At 39.9% G+C, this 20,029-nt stretch overlaps 1 protein-coding gene across 1 annotated transcript in view; it reads right to left on the bottom strand.

Annotated features, from left to right (window-relative positions):
* The window catches only part of ATRN (attractin), a 248,909-nt gene that overhangs the window by 109,741 nt on the left and 119,139 nt on the right, over positions 1-20,029 (bottom strand). The window contains 5 exon segments of the mRNA XM_043973429.1: positions 1,019-1,156; positions 9,039-9,272; positions 11,547-11,732; positions 15,954-16,173; positions 18,665-18,855. Of these exon segments, the coding sequence (XP_043829364.1) occupies positions 1,019-1,156; positions 9,039-9,272; positions 11,547-11,732; positions 15,954-16,173; positions 18,665-18,855 (969 nt within the window).

Here is a 20,029-nt window from a genome sequence, read left to right as displayed (position 1 = left end):
ATTACAGTTGAGGAATCTGAAACAAATAGGTTAAGTGGTATGGCCAGGGTCACAAAGCTAAAAAGAGTCTGAGGCTAGATTTAAGTTGAGGTCTTCTTGATTCAAGTTCCAGTGAAAGACCCTCATATATTCCAACTTCAATTCTGAGTGAAAGCCTCAAATGATACATTTACCTGTCCTATAAATGATTTCCTTTATCTGGAATGCCTTCTCAATTCCTCTCTCTATCCAAATCCTACCTAACCGTTTAAAGTCTTTCACATCATGTTTCCTTCATCAAGTCTTACCTGACCAGTTCAGGCCACATTTATCTCCTTTGCTTCTAAATTTCCAGGACAATTAGAGTCATGATCATGGAACATTAGATCTTAAAGGAGGCTACAAGCCTCTACCCCTTTGTGAGAGCTTCTTAAAAGACATAATAGGCTAAGTCAACACCAATATTAACAACTATACTAGATTTACACATCATTGGCATCACTACAGACACACATCTCAAGGCATCTCAGACATGACTACTAGACGACTTAGAATTTTCTAAGCCACAAAGTCATACTTTCTTCCTGCCTCACATTTAAAAGGCTTGCAAAAGTATTTTCATTTAGCACATTTATACTATTACAAGTAACAGGAGCAAAAATGCAACTTAAATAGAGTTCTAGTGAAACATCTCACACTATCAGGAAAAGCAATACAGTATTTAAATACTGGAGGACTCAGACTTACATGAGTGTTATAGTTAATATAAAACCAGAATCCAGCTAATATTATTTTACAATTTTACATGCTAACAAATGAACTGTGAATTCTCTTTCTCCTCCAAATATAAAATTGTTATTGCTTTTATACTTTTCATCATCATGGATGGGAAAACTCAATGATTTCAAAGTTTACTGAAAATAGCAAATGCTTACTAAGAAATGTAGCATTCATTTACTTTGTCCACCTCAACTTGATAATTTAATAAATACAACATTAGTAATTAGAATGGTATTTAGCAGAGCTAGATTTCACTTACGCTGACACGTTCCTCCATTAGTAGGATCCCCATAGAAGCCTGATATACACGTCTCACAATGTTTGCCGGTTGTCAGATTCTCACATTTCTCACAGATGCTTTCATTGATACATTTACTGTGTCCATTACATTGGCATGCTTGGGGAAGAAAAGAGATTAGGGATACTAACAACTTCACAGACAAGTTGCAACAAATCCTCAAAAATTATGTACTTGGGCTACCTAGGTCTTCCAAAGTTATAGCTCTCTGAAGCATCTTGCTGGATAAACTACTTGTTATGAGAACAAAAAGCAAAAAATAAAGGACTAGTTCATTAAAAAAAATGCAGCCCTTGTACACAGGATCATCAACATTGACTGTTGATCTACTGTGATGGACTATATTCTTCTCACCAATGCAATGGTACAGAAGAGTTCCAGGGAACTCATGATAGAAGAGGATCTCCAAATCCAGGGGAAAAAAAAAAAGAACTGCAGAGTATAGATGCTGAATGAACCATAGTATTTCTTTTGTTTTTGGTGCTGATGTTTTTCTATTTTGAGGTTTTTCGTCATTGCTCTGATTTTTCTCTTATAGCATGACTAATGCAGAAATATGTTTAATATTGTTATATGTATGTGTGTGTATGTATGTATGTGTATATATATATGTGTATATATATATATGTGTGTGTGTGTGTGTATATATGTATATATATATATATATATAAAACCTATATCAGATTACCTGCTGTCTAGGGGAGGGGGGGAGGGAAGGGAGGGAGGGAGAAAAATCTGAAATTGGAAAGCTTGTAAAAACAAAAGTTGAGAACTATACATGTAAGGGGAAAAAATACTTTATTAATTTAAAAAAAATTTTTTTAAATTAAAGATAAAAAAAAATGCAGCCCAATCACCATAGGGAGAGATTTCAAAGAGAAAACATACCGAATGCAGCTTTTATCTAGGTTGGAACGTAGAAATCTGAAGAGACTGTTTTATTATACTACAGAACACCAAAGGAAAAGGGGAAATAGATTAAGAGTTTGGGCACCATAAGCAGCTGACAGAGCCATGACATGGTAATGATGATTGGATAATTAGATTATCTAGACATCTGCTGAAGCTCTCTTGGATAAAAGCAAAACAGCTATTTCTTGGCTTGCCTTCATGACAGTTTCAACCTTCAAAAGTGAAAGAAATAATTAAAGGAGGTGTGATTCTCTATTTCATTTTCACCAACAAAGAACTTATTGATGGGTGGAGATGATAGGAACCCTAGGTAAGAAGTCAGTCAACTAGTATTTATTAATTACCTGCTATGTTCTGGGGACTGTGATAAGTACTAGGGATACAAAGAAAGGCAAAAAAACCCCCAAAACAAAACAAAACAAAACAAACAAGCACCAAAAAAACCCTGCTCTCCAGAAGCTCATAGTCAACCAGAAGAGACAACATGCAAACAAGTACATACAAACAAGATCTATACAGGATAAATTGGGGAAAGAAGGTACAGAGGGAAGGCACTTAGATTAAGGAGGACTGGGACAGAGTTCTTGCACAAAGTCAGAGTTCAGTTGAGACTTGAAGGAAGCCAGGGAAGCAGGAGGAAGAAACTTCCAGGCATGGGGGCAGTCAGGAAAAACTGCTTGGAGTCAGGAGACTGGGTGGCATGTGAAAGGACCAGAAAGGATCCAGTCTCACTGGATCACCACGTATAGGGAGGGGAGCAGGGTATAGCAAAATTGGAAAAGTGGGAAGGGGGAGGGTTAGGAAAGGCTTTAATGACCAACAGAGGGCCATGTATCTGATCCTGGAGACAACAGGGAGTCACGAGAGTTTATCCACAGAGGAGAGGTGATAGATGCAGTCAGGCCTGTGCTTTGGGAAGGTATCTCTGACAGCTGAGTGGAGGGTGGACTAGAGTGGGGAGAGACCTGAGGCAGGGAGACCAACCAATAGGTGACTGTAGCAGTCTAAGCATGGGAAGAGGAGGGCCTGTAGTAGAGTGGTGGCAGAGTCAGAGGAGAGGAGGAGGCAAAACAAAAGGAAGTGACAACTGACTGGATAGGAGGGAGTGACAGACTACAAGGAGTGGAGGATGACACCTGTGGTGTGGCCCTGGGTGACCAGTCCAAGCATTAGCATCTGAGATACAGAAAGAGGAGACTGTTGGGCATAGTCGGGCATTCACCCTAGAGGTGGAGAGAAAAGATTTAAAAGTATTCAGAGAAAGGATAGACAGGATCTTGTCACCTAAAATGTCACAGCAAAGTCAACTCCGGAGAGATGGATACCTCTCAAGAATGAAATTTTGGAGCCACAAAAGAGAAACAATTTTGCTGAAAAGAAAAAAAGGGTGTTGCCTCAAGAGAATACTTTGGAAGCAAAGGGAGCTCACCAACTGATTTACATTTTTTTTTTGTTTGTTTTTTTAAGGCAATGGGGGATAAGTGACTTGCCCAGGGTCACACAGCTAGTAAGTGTCAAGTGTCTGAGGCTGGATTTGAACTCAGGTACTCCTGAATCCAGGGCCGGTGCTTTAACCACTGAGCCATCTAGCTGCCCCCTCTGATTTACATTTTAAAAAGGCATATGCAGATGGAAGCAAGGGTAGGTAATAAAGAATGAATAAAAAGGGATGTAGAAATAATGTCAGAAACACTAAATGTAAGACTGAGCTAAGGCTCGTAAGAAAAGTCAATGACCCTATTTTTGTTTTTAGTTATACTGGAGAAATGAAAGAGGAGAAAAACTACTCAGGATGAATAAGATAAAAACTATTGATGGAAAAACAGCAGAACTACTCAAGCAATATTTTGCTTCTATTTTCTCAGGGAAAAAAAATGCTTAATCAGGAGTGGATACCCGATGTAAGTAAGGAGATACTAGGATTCTAAATCTTAGGATTCAAAATTTAGAGGTGAAAGGGACTTTGGTAGCTATCTAGCCCAAACTCTTCATTTTTCAGGTAAGGAACTAAGGCCCAGAGTTATGTGACATGCTGAAGATAACCGAGGCAGCAGGGCCAGGATTTGAACCCTAGTCTTCTAAGTCTAAATCCAATGCTCTTTCTACTGTGAAATGTTGCCCTTGATCTCACCAGTGTCAGTCAGATAAACTATATTCCAGGGTTCCGACACAACCTGGCAAATGCCAAGTCATTGCTCATCAACAATTTTTGAAAGTCAGTAGAGAAGGAAAGAGGTGTGGGCAAATTTCCCAATTTTCAAAAGCAAAATAATTGAGTCAGCAAACTATAGACCAATGAATCTAATTTCAAATGTTGGCAAAATTCTAATTATTAAAGGAATGGGTAATTAACAGAAAATGAAGCCCTCATTACAAAAGCTCAGCATGGCTTTATCAAGAACAATTCATGTCAGACAAACCTCATTTCCTTCTAGACTAACAGACTGGGGAATGCTGTACACATAGTTTAGTTCCATAATAGTAAAGCATTTGACAAAGTCTTTCCTGTGAGATTTGAAGACAAGAGAGATATGGGATTAGATGACCCTAGGATAACAGATTCGGCGATAGAAGACACGCTAGTGATCATCTAGTCTTTCACCTGATTCAACATATGAGGAAGTGAGGAAAGAAAGGTTAACTGCCTGATGATGAAGCCAAGATTCAAATCTAGGGGGCAGAGGAAAGGCAATGAGCTCTCGAACTCATGACATGATCACTCCAAAAAACATCCAAATAATGCCAAAGGACAATGCCTGGAGCAGCAAAACCCACAGAAGAATGTGCTGAAATCATCTTCTAACCAAGAACGGCTTGGAAGGTCAGAAGGAGGGAGCTGCTGTGCTGATACAGGAGTGGAGCCCAACCCCATAGCCATCCTGACACAGATCCAGTCCCAGGAAGGCCTCACCAGAGAAGGAGACCCCCCCCAGAGCCTCTGAATCAGCTGAAGCACCAGTGTCGCCTAGAACCAAGCTCACAGTCTGGTAAGAGGGCTAAGCTCTTGGCAGGGGGGAGACTATAGGGGGTCTATGCTGGTGCGGAGGCAGAACTTGGGTTTTTCACCCCTGCTGGGAACCAGGAGGTAGGCTTGAGTAGCAGTGGCCCAGGTTGGGGAGAGGCACAGGCTCCTCAGAGCTGACAACCACAACACACAAAGCTGGTTGATTAGCAAATTGGTCTGGGGTCATCTACGGACCAGGGAACAGGCCAGGGGAGTGAAGAACCTGATTCTCCTTAAATCATACCACCTGGGACTTCTTAAGCTTGGGATACTGCAGCCTGGAAACAGTGCCCCACTTTAAGGAGCTAAAAGTCAAGTAAAAGAAAAGCAAGATGAGCCGACAGAGAAAAGTGAGGACCATAGAAAGTTTCTTCAGTGACAAGGAAGATCTAGGTCCACCCTCAGAGGAAGATGTCAATGTCAGGGCCCCTATATCTAAAGCTTCCAAGAAAAATATTAATTGGTCTCAGGCCATAGAGGCCTGAGAAGAAAGTCAACAGCTTGAAAAGTCAAATTGGCCAAATGGAAAAGGAGGTACAAAAGCTCTCTGATGAAAATAATTGCCTAAGAATTAGGATTGAACAAATGGAAGCTAGTGACTTTATAAGAAACCAAGACACAATAAAGCAAATCCAAATGAATAAAAAAATAGAGGGCAATGTGAAATATCTTCTGGGAAAAACTGCTGACCTGGAAAATAGGTCCAGGAGAGATAATCTGAAAATTATTGGTCTACCTGAAAACCATGATCAAGGAAAGAACTTAGACACCATCTTCCAAGATATTCTCAGGGAAAATTGCCCTGATATTCTAGAAGCAGAAGCTAAAATAGAAATGGATAGAATCTACCAATCACCTCCAGAAAGAGATCCCAAAAGGAAAACTCCTAGGAATATTATAGCCAAATTCCAGAGCTCTCAGGTCAAGAAGAAAATATTGCAAGCTGCCAGAAAGAAAGAATTCAAGTACTATGGAGCCCCAGTCAGGATAGCACAAGATCTAGCAGCTTCTACACTAAAAGACAGGAGGGCATGGAATATGATATTCCAGAGGGCAAAGGAATTGGGATTTCAACCAAGAATCACCTACCCAGCAAAACTTATCATAATCTTTCAGAGGGAAAAAAGGGACTTTAATGAAAAAGAGGACTTTCAGGTATTTGTGATGAAAAGACCTGAACTGAATGGTAAATTTGACTTTCAAATACAAGACCCTAGAGAACCATAAAAAACTGGAGTTGGGAGACATACCTGAGGTCATGAAGTGGGTGACTGTCTTGTGTCTGAGGCCGGGTTTTGGCTGGGATCCCCCTGGGTCCAGGGTGGATGCTTTGTCCACTGTGTCACCTAGCTGCCCCATGATGACATCTTTAGGGTTAAATTGAGGGGTGAGGGGAATGCACTGGGGGAGGGGGAGGGCAGAGGTGAAATCCTACATCAAAGAAACAGGAAAGGGCTTTTGGAGTGGGGGAAGAGATGGGAGAGGAGCAGGCCAGTAAATGAATCTTACACTCATTAGAAAAGGCTCAAAGACCTTAAACTCATCAGAGTTAGCTCAAGGAGGGATTAACACACACACACACACACACACACACACACACCCAACTGGGTGGAGTAATCTATTTAATCTGGATAGTAAATGAGCCTAACACTCATCAGAATTGGCTCAAGGAGGGAATAACATACACACTCAATTGGATGGAGTAATCTATCCAAACCTGCAGGAAAGTAGGAGGGGAGGGGGATAAAGAGAGAGGGGCAAAAGAAGGAAGGGCAGAGTGGGGGAGGGGACAGACAGAAGCAAATCCCTTTTGAAGAAGGATAGGATGAAAGAAGATGGATAATATCATGGGGAAAGGAATAGGATATAAGGGAAACAGTTAACAATAGTACCCACGAAAAAGAGAAAAGGGGGAAAAGTTGTACAAAAAATATTTATAGCAACTCTTTGTGGTGGCTAAGAATTGAGAATCAAGGGAATGTCCATCAATTGAGGAATGACGGAAGAAGCTGTGGTATATGATTGCAGTGGAATGGGATTGTGCTATAGGAAATGACAAACAGGATGATACCAGAAAAACCTAGAAAGACTCATAAACTGATGTTTAGTGAAGTGAGCAGAGCTGGGAGGACATTGTGCATAGTGACAGCAGTATTATTCAATGAGCAATTGTGAATGACTTAACTACTCTCAGCAATGCAATGATCCAAGACAATCCCAAGGCACTAATGATGAAGCATACTATCCACCCCCATAGAAAAAACGGATAAAAAGAGCCCCTGTGGATTGTACATATATAACCTGGTTGCTGTCTTGTGGAGGGGGGAGGAAAGGGAAGGAAGGAGGGAGGGAGAAAAATTTGGAACTCTAAATCTTATGAAAATGAATGTTGAAAACTACCCTTACATGTAACTAGAAAAAATAAATGTTTGTTTCAAAAAAAAAAAAAGATTCAAATCTAGGTCCCTTTAATGACAAGTATAGCACTGTTGCCACTGCAGCACACTGCCTCTGCCAACGCCAGTAGCTAGATCCAGAATGGACTGACTGGCTGGACCTGAAAAGGAGTCATTAACGGCTTGAAGTCAGCTTGGAAAGCTCAGGACGGTGCCCAGACACTTGCACTTGGCCCTGTGCTTTTTATGATTTTTGCCAAAGATTTGGCTAAAGGCAGAGACAATAAGCTTTCAAGTGTGCAGAGGGCACAAAGCTGGGGGACAGACCACAGAGCAAGAAAGGGGAGATGGAGAAAACATGAAATGACCAAATCAGATACAAAGAGACCTTGACAGTCTTTGGCCAGAGTCCCCTAGGATTGTAGCTGAATAGGAATAAATGTCAACACATACTTTGGTTTAAAAAAAAATAACTTCATGGTTACAGTATTAGGGAAATACAGAAGAGAGCTTCACACAAGAGAGCTTCACTTTGGGGAGATTATGTAGGGGGGAATTCTTGCTCAGCTACAAGTTGAATGAGATAGCCTTTGGCAACCCTTCTATTTCTCTGAAAATACTGAATAACAAACAGAATTGAAAATGGGAGAAGAGGATTTTTACTCAAGTAGTCTTCACATTGGTCTACAACAAAAGTCTCTAATAAAACTGAAGGTAATGGATACATGCAAAGAACCCTTCCTAAACTATTACACAGTAACACATTCCAAAACTTTATGGACCATTTTTAATACAAACCAAATTCTCTTATAATTAAAAGATGTCATTTACATGATTGTCGATAATTTGGTGTGTTTTTTGGAATTCTGTCAAACTGAAAATGACTCCCATATAGTCTGACCATCACCTAGGACTTGGGGGAAGGAAAAGGAATAAGTATTTATAGATAGATAGATATAGATAGCTAGAGAGAGAGAGAGCGCGCGCGCCTGCTAGACATTGGGCCAAGTACTTTTGGACAAACATCTCATGTGAGATAGGTGCTGTTCATAACCCCATTTTGCAGTTGAGGAAACTGAGGTTAAGTGGTTTTTCCCAGGGTCATAGATAGCAAGTATCCGAGGCCATATTTCAACTCAGGTTTTCCTGACTCCAGGCTCAGAGCTCCATCACTATACCACCCTAGCTCACTTAAATATCTTGTACTTGGTGCAGATTTCTTTTCTTTTCTTTTCTTCTCCTTCTCTCTCTCTCCTTCCCTCCCTTCCTCCTCCCTTTCTCCCTCCTTTCCTTTCATGAGATTTGACCTCTCAAAAGGTTACATCAGACTTACTGATGGGGTATTACCTAGGGAAGGTGCAAATGACATCATCTTGCTCATGTGCTCATGCAGAAAATATGCACAAGTAGATAGCAGAAAAAAATTGGCAGTTTTTCTACAATAGGGCAAACAGAAGGGCTAAGCTCTTATTAAAATGTATCATCACTTGTCACAAGGGGAAACCAATCTTACATGAAATAAATTCTCCAAAATTGAGTTGAACCATTCTTCCATTACCAAATGTAGTCTAGGTAAGTAACATTGCTTTTACATCCCCAACTTTTAAAAGACATAAGACAAGGAATGGTTTTTTTGTGTAAGTTGCAAAAAAGAGAATGTATCTGTTACCTGGACATTGGATGAAAGACCAGTTGTATCTGTTCTCTTCTAGACACATGCTAGAATTAAGAAGCGGCTGTGGGTAGTGATTCCCTGTGGGTGGCTGGAATGGCATCTTCACTGGCCCTTTGAAGGAGCCCTCAATGCACTTGCCCTTGCCAGTATTGCTCGGATCAGTACACCAGCCACAGCCAGGCTGCTCCAAACAGTGACCACAAGTACAATAGCCAGAACAATTTTCTGCTATAAAAACAATAGACCAGGTTACAAAAAGTACCACATGCTACTTAGTAAAAGGTGCTTATGGTGAAAAGTAGAGACTGGTTTAAAAATAGAAGATCAAGATTGAAAGGGACAAATAGCTTGGCAGAAATCTGGAAATTGTTTCTAAATGTCTCAATAGAAATGTTTTATAACGGTCAATGTCAGAACGTCTAACCTTAAAGGAATGTTACAGACCAAACATAAACTACTCCATTCTACAAAGAAGGAAACTGAGGTCCACAACCTGGAAGTGACTTGCTCATGGTCTCAAGGGAAACCAACAGTAATGCTGAGAACAGAAGCAAGGATTTCTAATCTCAGGACCATCTTCTTGTCTATTGTACCTACATAGACAGGAAATAATTCTATTAGAAAATTCTATAATTATTTTAGCTGGACGGGCCATTAGAGATCATATATGCCAAGTCAGTAATTTTACATATATGGAAATTGAGGCTATGATTTTTCTGTTCTTTATATCTAATTCCCTTAGTCTATTTCAGACTAAGATTCCTTCCTTAGTCCTTAGTGCAGGTGGAGAACAATTAATCCCATAAAAAACAAACAAAACAGATCTTAGAAGAAAATGATCCAGTCTCTCATGGGCTTCTCTTCTCTAGAAGTGAACACCAAATTCCTTTATTTTTCCTCACAAACATCATTTACTAGGTCTAGAATTCTCTTTTCACCCTTCCCTATGTTCTTAATGTCTACTATAATTACAATACTCAGATCTATGTTGGGGAATTTAGTGAAAGGTCTAAGGATAGAAGATTTTCTCATTCCTTCTACATGCTATGATATTCTATCTCCCACACTCATCTAGCTTCTTACTATCTTGGGATACAAGTATCACCAGAACCCCCTAACCAAATTCATCTTTCATGATCGTGTTCACTATTCCAGCTTGCTTTCCTACTGTCAACCAAGCTATTACCTATTCCCAGAGTTCATCAATAAGATAAAAGTTTTAAAAATCACTAAGTATCTTGATATCCAATTGTATTCAAATCAAGAGTATTAGCATTGTGATAATAATGAACTTAAGCTACTACCAGGCTTCCTAGGGATACTGAAATAAATCTAGGTTAAAAAATCTGCCCCAAAAGAGAAATAAATATACTTTATTCTAACTTAATAGTAAACTATCCTCTAAGTAAGGAAGTCAAAGAACTACTGAAAAAAAATTTTTTAAAAACATGCATACATACAGAAGACTAATAATTTCAAGGATGGGGGAATATACCAAAATGATAACATCATTAGTTATAAGTAAAATGCATAAAACACTACTTGTTAACATATATGACCATTTCATTTTCTTTTTTTTTCTTTTCTTTTTTGACCATTTCATTTTAACTTGAAAGCAAATTATACATTTGATAAGTTAACAGTCTTCAAAGCCTTTCCAGTACTGTAGAATCTGCTGTACCTTATACTCCTTCCAGGGTAATCATGGGGAATCACAGGGAGAGGACTTTGCAGAGATAGAGTACTACATAAAAAACCTCTATCATTTTAACCAATTATAAGAATATGGTTATTGGGGTTTTTTTAAGTTTATAGATTTTTCTGAGAGGGTCTGCTTTATTTTCAACAAATCTAGACCAACCAGTGGGTCCCCACCATACTGTGAGGCCAACAAATCTCTCAGGGCAACACATCTCTGTCAGGTGGGGCAGATAGAAATTTCTTATCAAAGATCACTAAAAAATCACCTATTTCACAAGCCCCTGAAATGATCACAACTGTGACAATAGCGCCTTACTGTACTCTGCAAAAATGTCACATTCCAATGGTTGTCCTCAATGATTACTAGACCAATTGCATACTCTCCTCATAAACCCTAAAATGTATCTGTCCCAGACTTATGTATGATGTAGACTATTCATTTAGTAGATTTATTATGATCTCTTTCAGATATTTATCTACCTATGACAGGCGGCCAATTTAATAGTAAGCTTCTACAAGACAGGAGTGGGACTTTAGGGTCATCTCTGAATAATAAGAGACAATTAGATCGGGAAGAAGACCTTCAGAGGCAAACAACTTTAACCTATAGCCATATTTTGCCCATAGTTAGTTTATGGCTTCATGTGAATATATTTGTATGCACAAACATATACATAAACCCACAAACACATACATATGACCACACACACACACACACACACACACACACACACACACACACACACACATGCACATGCTGTAAGTCAAGAGTTCATTTTATAAACTGAACAGATTACTTACGGGGACAGCTGCTCATGGTGTACCACTCCATACACTGGCCAAATGGAAAAGAGGCCACATAAGCATTTGAATCCACACATTGCTTCATGTTACTACACCACATGCACTCTGAGCTGCCACTGGTACACTCTCCACACATCGTCCTCAAGGCACAGGGGGTACGACACTGTTTGGCACTGTGGTTGGCTGGAGGAAGGAGAAAAATAGAGAAAATTACATCAGCTCTACATTTGCTGCTTCCAGCACTTACAGTCAGCTAAGTTCTGGCCACGTATTTCACAGTCCCAATTTGTTATGGCCAAAATGGGGCTGAGGGATGAGAGGTAGTACAAGAGGAGAAAGGAGGGAAAGGAGGGAGGATGAAGACAAGAAGAAAGGGAGGAGAAGGAGGAGGAAGGCTGTTCTGGAGTAGGCATGGACCTTCAATAATAGAACACATAGTAACCCAACAAAATAAAAAATGGAACTTTAATCAGAACAGAGTGACTTGGCTAGCAAGATCCCAGAAAGTAGGCAGTATATTTCTTCTATAGGTTTGGTACGGTACTAGCAAATGTTAACATATGTGAGTCAGATTTTCCCCATCCCTTAGTTATAAGAGATTTAAAGTGATTTAATTATGATAATAAACAACATATTAATTGAAAAATTGTGATTTATTATATTTAGCTATCTTATTTTGATTGTATTAATAGATTAAGTCTCTCTTCTTACTATTTAATAATGTCAGATGATACTTTCCAATGTCAAGCATTAAGTAATATCACAAGATACAATAGTCAGCAATATTATATTTTAGAAACCATGAGTGTTATGCTTGACTCAAGGGGATCATGCAGCTCACTAGTGATATACTTGATTAGAAAGGGTCATGCAGCAGAATTATGACCCTGTTGCCACAAGAAGGCTGATAAGAGTATTGGAAAATGCTGACATTTGTCATGTAGGCAGTTTCTCTATTTCCTAAGAAGATGCTTTAATTTTAGACACTTCTAATTAGTATGGTATAAAAGCATACAAGCTCTGTAGCGGTATAAAAACCCATTGGTTCTGTAACTCAAGGTTTTTCAGGTCCATCCCCTGACTGACCGACTGGCTTTACTGTGAGGCCTTCTCTCAATAAACCTATGTTCTATGGGTTGGAGACTTTGCTATTTCTGTTCTTCTGTCAGACTTAGAAATTTTCCCGACACATAATAGCAAGCTAGAAGCAACCAACACATAAAAACTACACTTAATTACAAGACACATGGCAAAATCCACAAATGAGATGCCATATGTTTTTTTTGTTTGTTTTTTTGTTTTTGAAAAAGGATGAAGGTTCCAAAGTTAGGTCACTTTCAAATAGTAAATTTCAGGATTTTTTTATTAGAGGTAAAACTTTGATACTGTTTGAACACAGACTGAAGCATGCTATTTTTCACTTTCATTTTTTTTCTTTTATTCAATTTTTCTTATACAAAATGACTAATATGGTAATGTTTTAAATAATTGCACATGTTTAATCTATATCTGATTGCTTACTGCTTTAGGGAGAGAAGAGGAGAAGTAGAGGAAGGGAGGAATAGAATTTTTAAAAAGAGGAATTCAAATCCTTGAACTTTCACATTCCAAGTCCAAAACTATCCACTGTTTTTGCTACCTCTATAAAAGGTATGGATGGGCTCCAACCTACTTCACTGGAAGAAGTATCCACGAGATCAAAGAGCCACCAAGGTATATACCATGTTCTTTATCCTCTTATCTGTCATATAGATTCCTCCTATACCTCTTATCTACTGTACATACCACTACACTTTCTGATCATCTTAGTCTTTCAATGATTTAAAATCATTCAATAATTGCATGTTTTCTGCTAAAGGACTTCATTTGAAAATTCCAGTTTACTTTTCTAGCCTTCTCATCTACCATCTCCCCGAAGGCCATTCATGGAAGGGCCTAGACAATTTCTACCTCCTCTTGTCTCTGGACACTTGTCCACCTGGAGCAATATTATTCTCCTGTCAAAATGTTAATCATCCTTTAAAGGACAGTTTAAATGCCCCCTATATTTCATGAAGTGTTTCAAGTTTCCCATTAAATTTCTGATTCTACTCTATATATATCTTATATGTACTTAGTTATTTACATGCTTTTTTCCCCCTTTAGAATACGACCTCTTTGATGAAAGAGACAATGTTTTAGCTCAACGTGTGGCACACAGTAAGCATTTAATAAATGCTTGCTGACTGAGTGAACTTCCCTAGCACTTTGCTCCTCCCTTATGTCATCTATCATATTCTAACACTTAACCCTCCCTTCTCTCTAAACACACTCTAAATTATAAGTTCTTTGAGGGCTTTGTATTTTATTCCTTTTTGTACTCCTTGTAGCTCCTAACACCGGGCCTCTACATAAGCACTAGATTAACATCTATTATATTCTAAATAATATCTAAGCTTATAGTTAAATCAAGGAGGAAGGTCAGAAGATGGCAAAGATGTTACAAGACATTAACTCTGCTGAGGGAGTGGGGAAGAGGTGAAAGCAAGGGCGGGGAAGCACATGATCATCACTGAGAAGTAGAATAGTTACTCTCCTTCCATAAGTTTTCTTGAAGGTTCAGGAATATGTTAGAACCAAGGGGAAAGTCTGAGTCCATTTATAAGTCCAACTGGACCCTTTAAGACAGAAGTAAATCGATCAGCTTTCTGAGAGCCCCAGAACTATGACAGAGTCTAATCACGCATCACATACGATGGCTCGATCTGGCCTTGTTCTGCTTGGATCTTCAGGAGCTTCATTTTCCAGCACTTACTAAAGAAGGCACCTGTTCAAACAACCTCTGTGTTGTCCTGGTCTCCTTAGCTCTCGCTCACCCCATATATCCAGTTGCCAAATCTCCTTGTTTCTACCTCCACCAAATTCTCTCATCCATTCTTTTCTCTCTGCTCCCACCAAAACCAGGCCTAGTTCACGACCCTCACCTCTTTCTTGGACCACTGCAATAGCCTCCTAGTTGGTTTTCCTGCCTCAAGTCTTGCTCCCCTCCAAGCGATGCTCCATCCAGTTGCCTAAGTGACTTTTCTAAAGCACAGGTCTGCTTATGTCACCACACTACTCAGCTCACTCTGATGGCACCATATCTCTCTCTCTCTCTCACACACACACACACACACACACACACACACACACACACCAGTCCAGCCAAACTGACCTGCTGCTTCTCACACAGAGCCCCTGCGTCTCTCATTTCTGTGCCTTGCCACTCACTGCCTAAAATGCTTTGTCTTCTCGCCTGGCTGCGAATACCCTAAATCCACTGGGCATCTCTTTTCTACACGCTAGCTTTCACAGCTAGAATATAACCTCCTCAAGAGGAAGAACTACTCATGTTTCTCTTGGCATCTCCAGGCTTTGGCACAGTGCCTGGCACTCAGCAGGCCCTTAGTAAAGGCTTATTGATGAGTTAGTTGATTGGTGTAACAAGAAGTTGTGACATCCATGCCATGAGGCATATGAATAGAAAGTTAATGAGAGAGGGTGGATCTGTGTACACACACACACACACACACACACACACACACACGCACACGCACACGCACACGCACACGCACACGCACGCACACACACATACACTCTCCCCCCCATCTCTACTAGGCTGTAAGTCTAGGAGAAAGTTCATGTTTATTCCGGACTTTCTATCTATCTCAGTACTGTGCATAGTGCATAACAAATAGTACAATCAAAGGCTCATAGATTTAGAGCTGGATAGGAGGGTCATTTAGGCCAATCTCTCCGGATAAGAGTAGTTCAGTGAATTGCCCATGGTCACACAGGGAGTGAGGGGCAAAGAGAGGATTGAAATATACCCTCCATCCCCAAAGCTAATACCCTTTTTGCTGCAACAGGTTAGTAGATACCCAACCAATGGTTTTTGAAAAATATACACACATATATATACACACAGGTCCTATCTATCTATACACACACACACACACACACACACACACACACACACACTCCCAGTAGGACAAAAACCACTTGAAGGAGAAATAGGAGGTCTTATTTGTCTCTAGGGTTAGCTAGGTAGCACAGTAGATAGAGCACTCTGGCCCTCAGATACTAACTAGCTGTGTGACCCCTGGGCAAGTCACTTAACCTTAGTTGATTTAAACACATGGGCCATCTCCAGTCGTCCTGATCTATATCTTGCCACTGGGCCCAGATGGCTCTGGAGGAGAGTGAGGCTAGTAACTTTGCACAGCCCTGATTCTGACATCACCACAATGTCATGGCCCTCTTTGAGAATGAAGGACAAAACAACAACAACAAGCCACCTAGCACAAAGCCCTCCATAGAGTAGGTATCTAAACAATTACAGAAAGAGGAAGAGAGAAGGAAGGAATGAATGAACTGCATACTGACCAGGCCTTTCACAGATACTTCCATTAAGTGGATTAATACAGGTTGCAGCCTTCAAGCCTCTGACATTGGGCTCTGACAAGATTCCACAGAATCCAGCATCACTTGGTTCTGATGGTAGCCACTGAAGTAGGCTATTTGTAAATGGGGACATGTCTTCCCAGCACCAGTAAGACACATTGATCTTCCGGAGTCCTACCCATGGAGTCAAGGTTGTTTTGGACTACAGATAAAACAAATACAATTGTTATTCCATCTGATCTCTGCAGGGGGTGGGGGTTGTTAATTAGATCTCAAATTCTATTACTTTCCTCCACTGGGATTAGAGTGAAGGAGAAAACCAACCAGAATGCTCTGGAAAAGAGATGGATTCCTTTGTCCAGATTGCTGGAGGCACCGAGTCACATGATCAAGTCCTGTTCTCAGCAAGAGGAGCTTTCCAGCCCACCTCCTCATTTGAAAGTCCACCCCCTCATTAATTGTTCACAAATCAGGGTTGATTTTCACCTGCTAGGGGCACTTCCTTTTCCAAAGATATTTAAGCATTTGGTGATCTTCATGGTTTTGTCTTCGGATACCAAGAAAAACCACTTACTAGCAATTCACTGATTATCAGTTAGCCTAATTAATAAGCTGATTATTAATTACCCAGAAACTGTCTCTTGGGCTTTTCATTCATCTCAATCTCAATTAGTTTAAAACAGCTCCAAAGCTTAAAATTAGCATCAGGAAAACAGTAATGTGACTGGTAGTAAAAATAACATGAAAAATGAAAAGAATTGTTAATACTGGATAAAAAAAAGGATGGAATTCCTCAAAGATAATCAGCTATTGCCAAGACCTTCAAGTAGCCCTGTGGATAGAATGTGAGATCATAAGATGGAAGGACTGTAGAAATCTAGACCAATCTTTTCATTATGTAGGTGAGAAAATTATGAATGATCATCCTTGCACATCTCTTGTGTCACTCATCTTTCCTGTCACTGACAAAATAAATGCATAGCTATTGACATATAATAGTTTTTTTTCTTCAAAGGTTCTAGGCCATAAACCAACAGTAAGGATGCTATCCTATCTGGTTGGGAGACAAGCCTGGAGTACTAGCCTCTCCAATGGGCAAAGGGACAAAAATAGAGAAGCAGCAGCAAATGGGTATAAGGGTGGATAACATTCAACGATGAAAGAAAAGGGTTTTCAGAGCTGAAGAAAGGAAAAGGACTTAGAGACTAAGATCCTGGTAAGCTAAGAATTTAATCAAACCTATTGCTAGGCTTTAGTTAAAGTAGGAACAGGAAACATCTACCAATTACCCATTTTTATGCTTTTGTGTTTTTTACTTTCTTGATAAAAGTCCATTTTAAGAAAGCTTAAACTTTGTCTCTGATGAACCCTGAGAAAATGGGATTTAAAGCATACTATTATTAAAACGCTGCTCTTGGCACTGGAATTCCTTGAGGAAATAAAAGAACTGTTGAACCTCCAAAAATGTCTTAGTCATAACTAGGGTCAGGACCAATATAGGAAAATTGTTTTCTGGGAAAGATTTTGCCCAAAGATTGTCCCCTTTCCCTGCCTGAGGTAACCAGTGTCCTTATGTTTGCTTCCTTTCATCCCTGCCTCCTCAAGCCTCCTCTCAGGAAGTCCAGTTACGTTAAAAGCCTGTCCGAGGGGGATCTGAACTTTTATAGGCATAGAAGGACTACTATCAAAGAGGATAAGTCCCCAGAGAGATGCATTTTTATGGTTAGAAATGTCATCACCAGAAGCGCTGGGATATAAATTCTAGCATGTGAATACCTTTCCTTGGCTGTGGTGAGAGACTCCTTCCTTTCCCAGAACGGTTATATGCAGTCAGAGGAGCATTTCCCCTACCTAGTGACCAGGATTTGTGAGGTGACTATTAGTCTTCTGCTCAGCCAGAACAAGAAGCTGGCATACTGTTAAGAGCTTAGCATCACAGCTGCCTTCTTCGCAGTTTCCATGGCGACTGCCAGGCAATGACAAAATGTAGGCTATTCAGTCTGATTTTGTTAAAAGGAGGTTTATTCCTAGAAAATTGGTTAACTGAATCATCACTATATTAAAGTTTTAAAGAAATGGGATGAAGCTCTGACATGGAATTTTAGAGTGGCAGTCAATTGGATTTGGAGAGATATGGTAAATTAGGGAGAAGAGGATGGAGTCTTCCTGGGGTAACTTGTCAATATGGCTTTCTCTGTCCAAGAAGGAGCTTCTGACCCTGCTGAATCTTGTCTCAACGGCAGCATTGCTACCACTACAGTAGTCTCAGAGAACTTTTAATCTGAAAAACTCTAGATTAGCTCAATACAAAAGATCATGAGTTAACCTGCCATCCCACCCAGGAGAACCTTGGAAGGAAACATATAAAAGTTATCATCTACCACCAAAAAAAAAAAGATGTTAATACATCCTGATTCTTCTATAACATGCAATTCATTTAAACCATTTCTCAGTTTTAAACATTATATACAAGGTAAATGAAGTCACAGTTTCTAAGACCTTTGATCAGAACATCTTAAAAGAAGTGTCACATAGAGGGAAATATCAAATTAAAACATAACTGCATGTCAGTCTACTGTACAACCTAAAAAACTGGAGTAAAACCCTCCAGTTCTCCTGCTAAGCCCCTTGGCAGCAGAGTGCCATCTACCACACCCCAAACCAGTACATGAAGTGGGTGTCCCAGGACTCACCAGTGATTGTGCTGATTGCATTAAGCGCAACTGTTTAAGAACGAACTCCACCTTCTTCTGGGTGGTTAGAGAAGCCAGGAAGGCGTTCATGCTCCTGCAGGACAATTTAGCATTGTCGTAATTGTCTTTTGTGGTCGTAATTTTTAAACATGAATTTCCAACCAAATGCCAGCCAGCGCCACAGATATTTTCTTGTGTTAAGAAAAGGGAAAAAAAGTTTCACAAAAGCAGGAAAAATTCATGTATACTTAGGGAAATTTTGAAAAATTTCCAATAATGTGTTTTCAGAGGAAGGGGATAAGTGGGAGAGGACAAGGAAATTTTAAGAATAAAAATGGGGAAACCCCCCCCCCAGCAATATTTGAAACCACCACTGCTAGATTTTGATTGTTTGGCCCCAATTTTGAAACCAGCTCAAGAGCAAGGCTAGTTTTATACTATAAAGAACTGTACTGACCTCTATACAGAAATCAGAGAAGATAACACACTCACACACTGCTCTCTGTAACCCAAATTGGATCATTTTTGGTTTCTCCTGCTAAGGCTGCCTACGAGTTGGAAGAATCCAGTTTGAAGGACTACAGAGAATTGGTGGTACAATATGATTCTTGAAATTGAGTAATTCAGTACTTCTAATCCCCTTGAGCATAGAGAAAGCATTAAACAGAAGATATTTCTCTGTTGGGTGATGTGGAGATGAGAGGGGCCAAGTAGGCTAAATCATCTCTGAAGAACTAGAATTGTTACCAAGAAGAACACGCCTCTGAAATAATACAAGCAATCCAGATAGGTATAGGTTACTATGAGAAAAAGAAAAGTTACTCAGGGACAAGAGAAATGAGACCCATTACGGCAAGGCAAGGTGAGCATGCTAAGTCTAAAGTATATTCATTCAACAAACTAGATGAAGCAGCTAGATGGAACAACAGATACAGCACTGGTGCTGGAGCCAGGAGGACCTGAGTTCAAATCCAGCTTCAGACACTTAATAGCTGTGTGACTGGGCAAGTCATTTATTCTTGATTGCACCCCGCCCCCCAAACAACAACAATAACAACAAACAAAAAACCAACCTATATGTTAGAACTCAGGCCAGGTCAGAACCACAGTGAAGCCCAGATTTATCCTCCTGGTTCACTGTCTCTACAATAACCAGAGGTGTGAAGACTAGTCACAAAACTCTCTTTTCTGGATATCTGAAGGGGTTTGCTCAATTATAGAGGCTCCAATACTTGCCAGAACAGCCTGGAGTTTTGAGTAAAAGCAGATGCCCAAAGACACTGGGTAATACACCAAATCCGCAGAATTCTTCAAAGTAATCTAGTCATTTTCAAGGCCTCCAGAACAGAAATAGTACTGTGTCTC

The sequence above is a fragment of the Dromiciops gliroides genome, chromosome 6 (genome assembly GCF_019393635.1).
Source record: "Dromiciops gliroides isolate mDroGli1 chromosome 6, mDroGli1.pri, whole genome shotgun sequence".
Lineage (NCBI taxonomy): Eukaryota > Metazoa > Chordata > Mammalia > Microbiotheria > Microbiotheriidae > Dromiciops > Dromiciops gliroides.
This window is presented reverse-complemented; position numbering and strand designations above follow the sequence as displayed.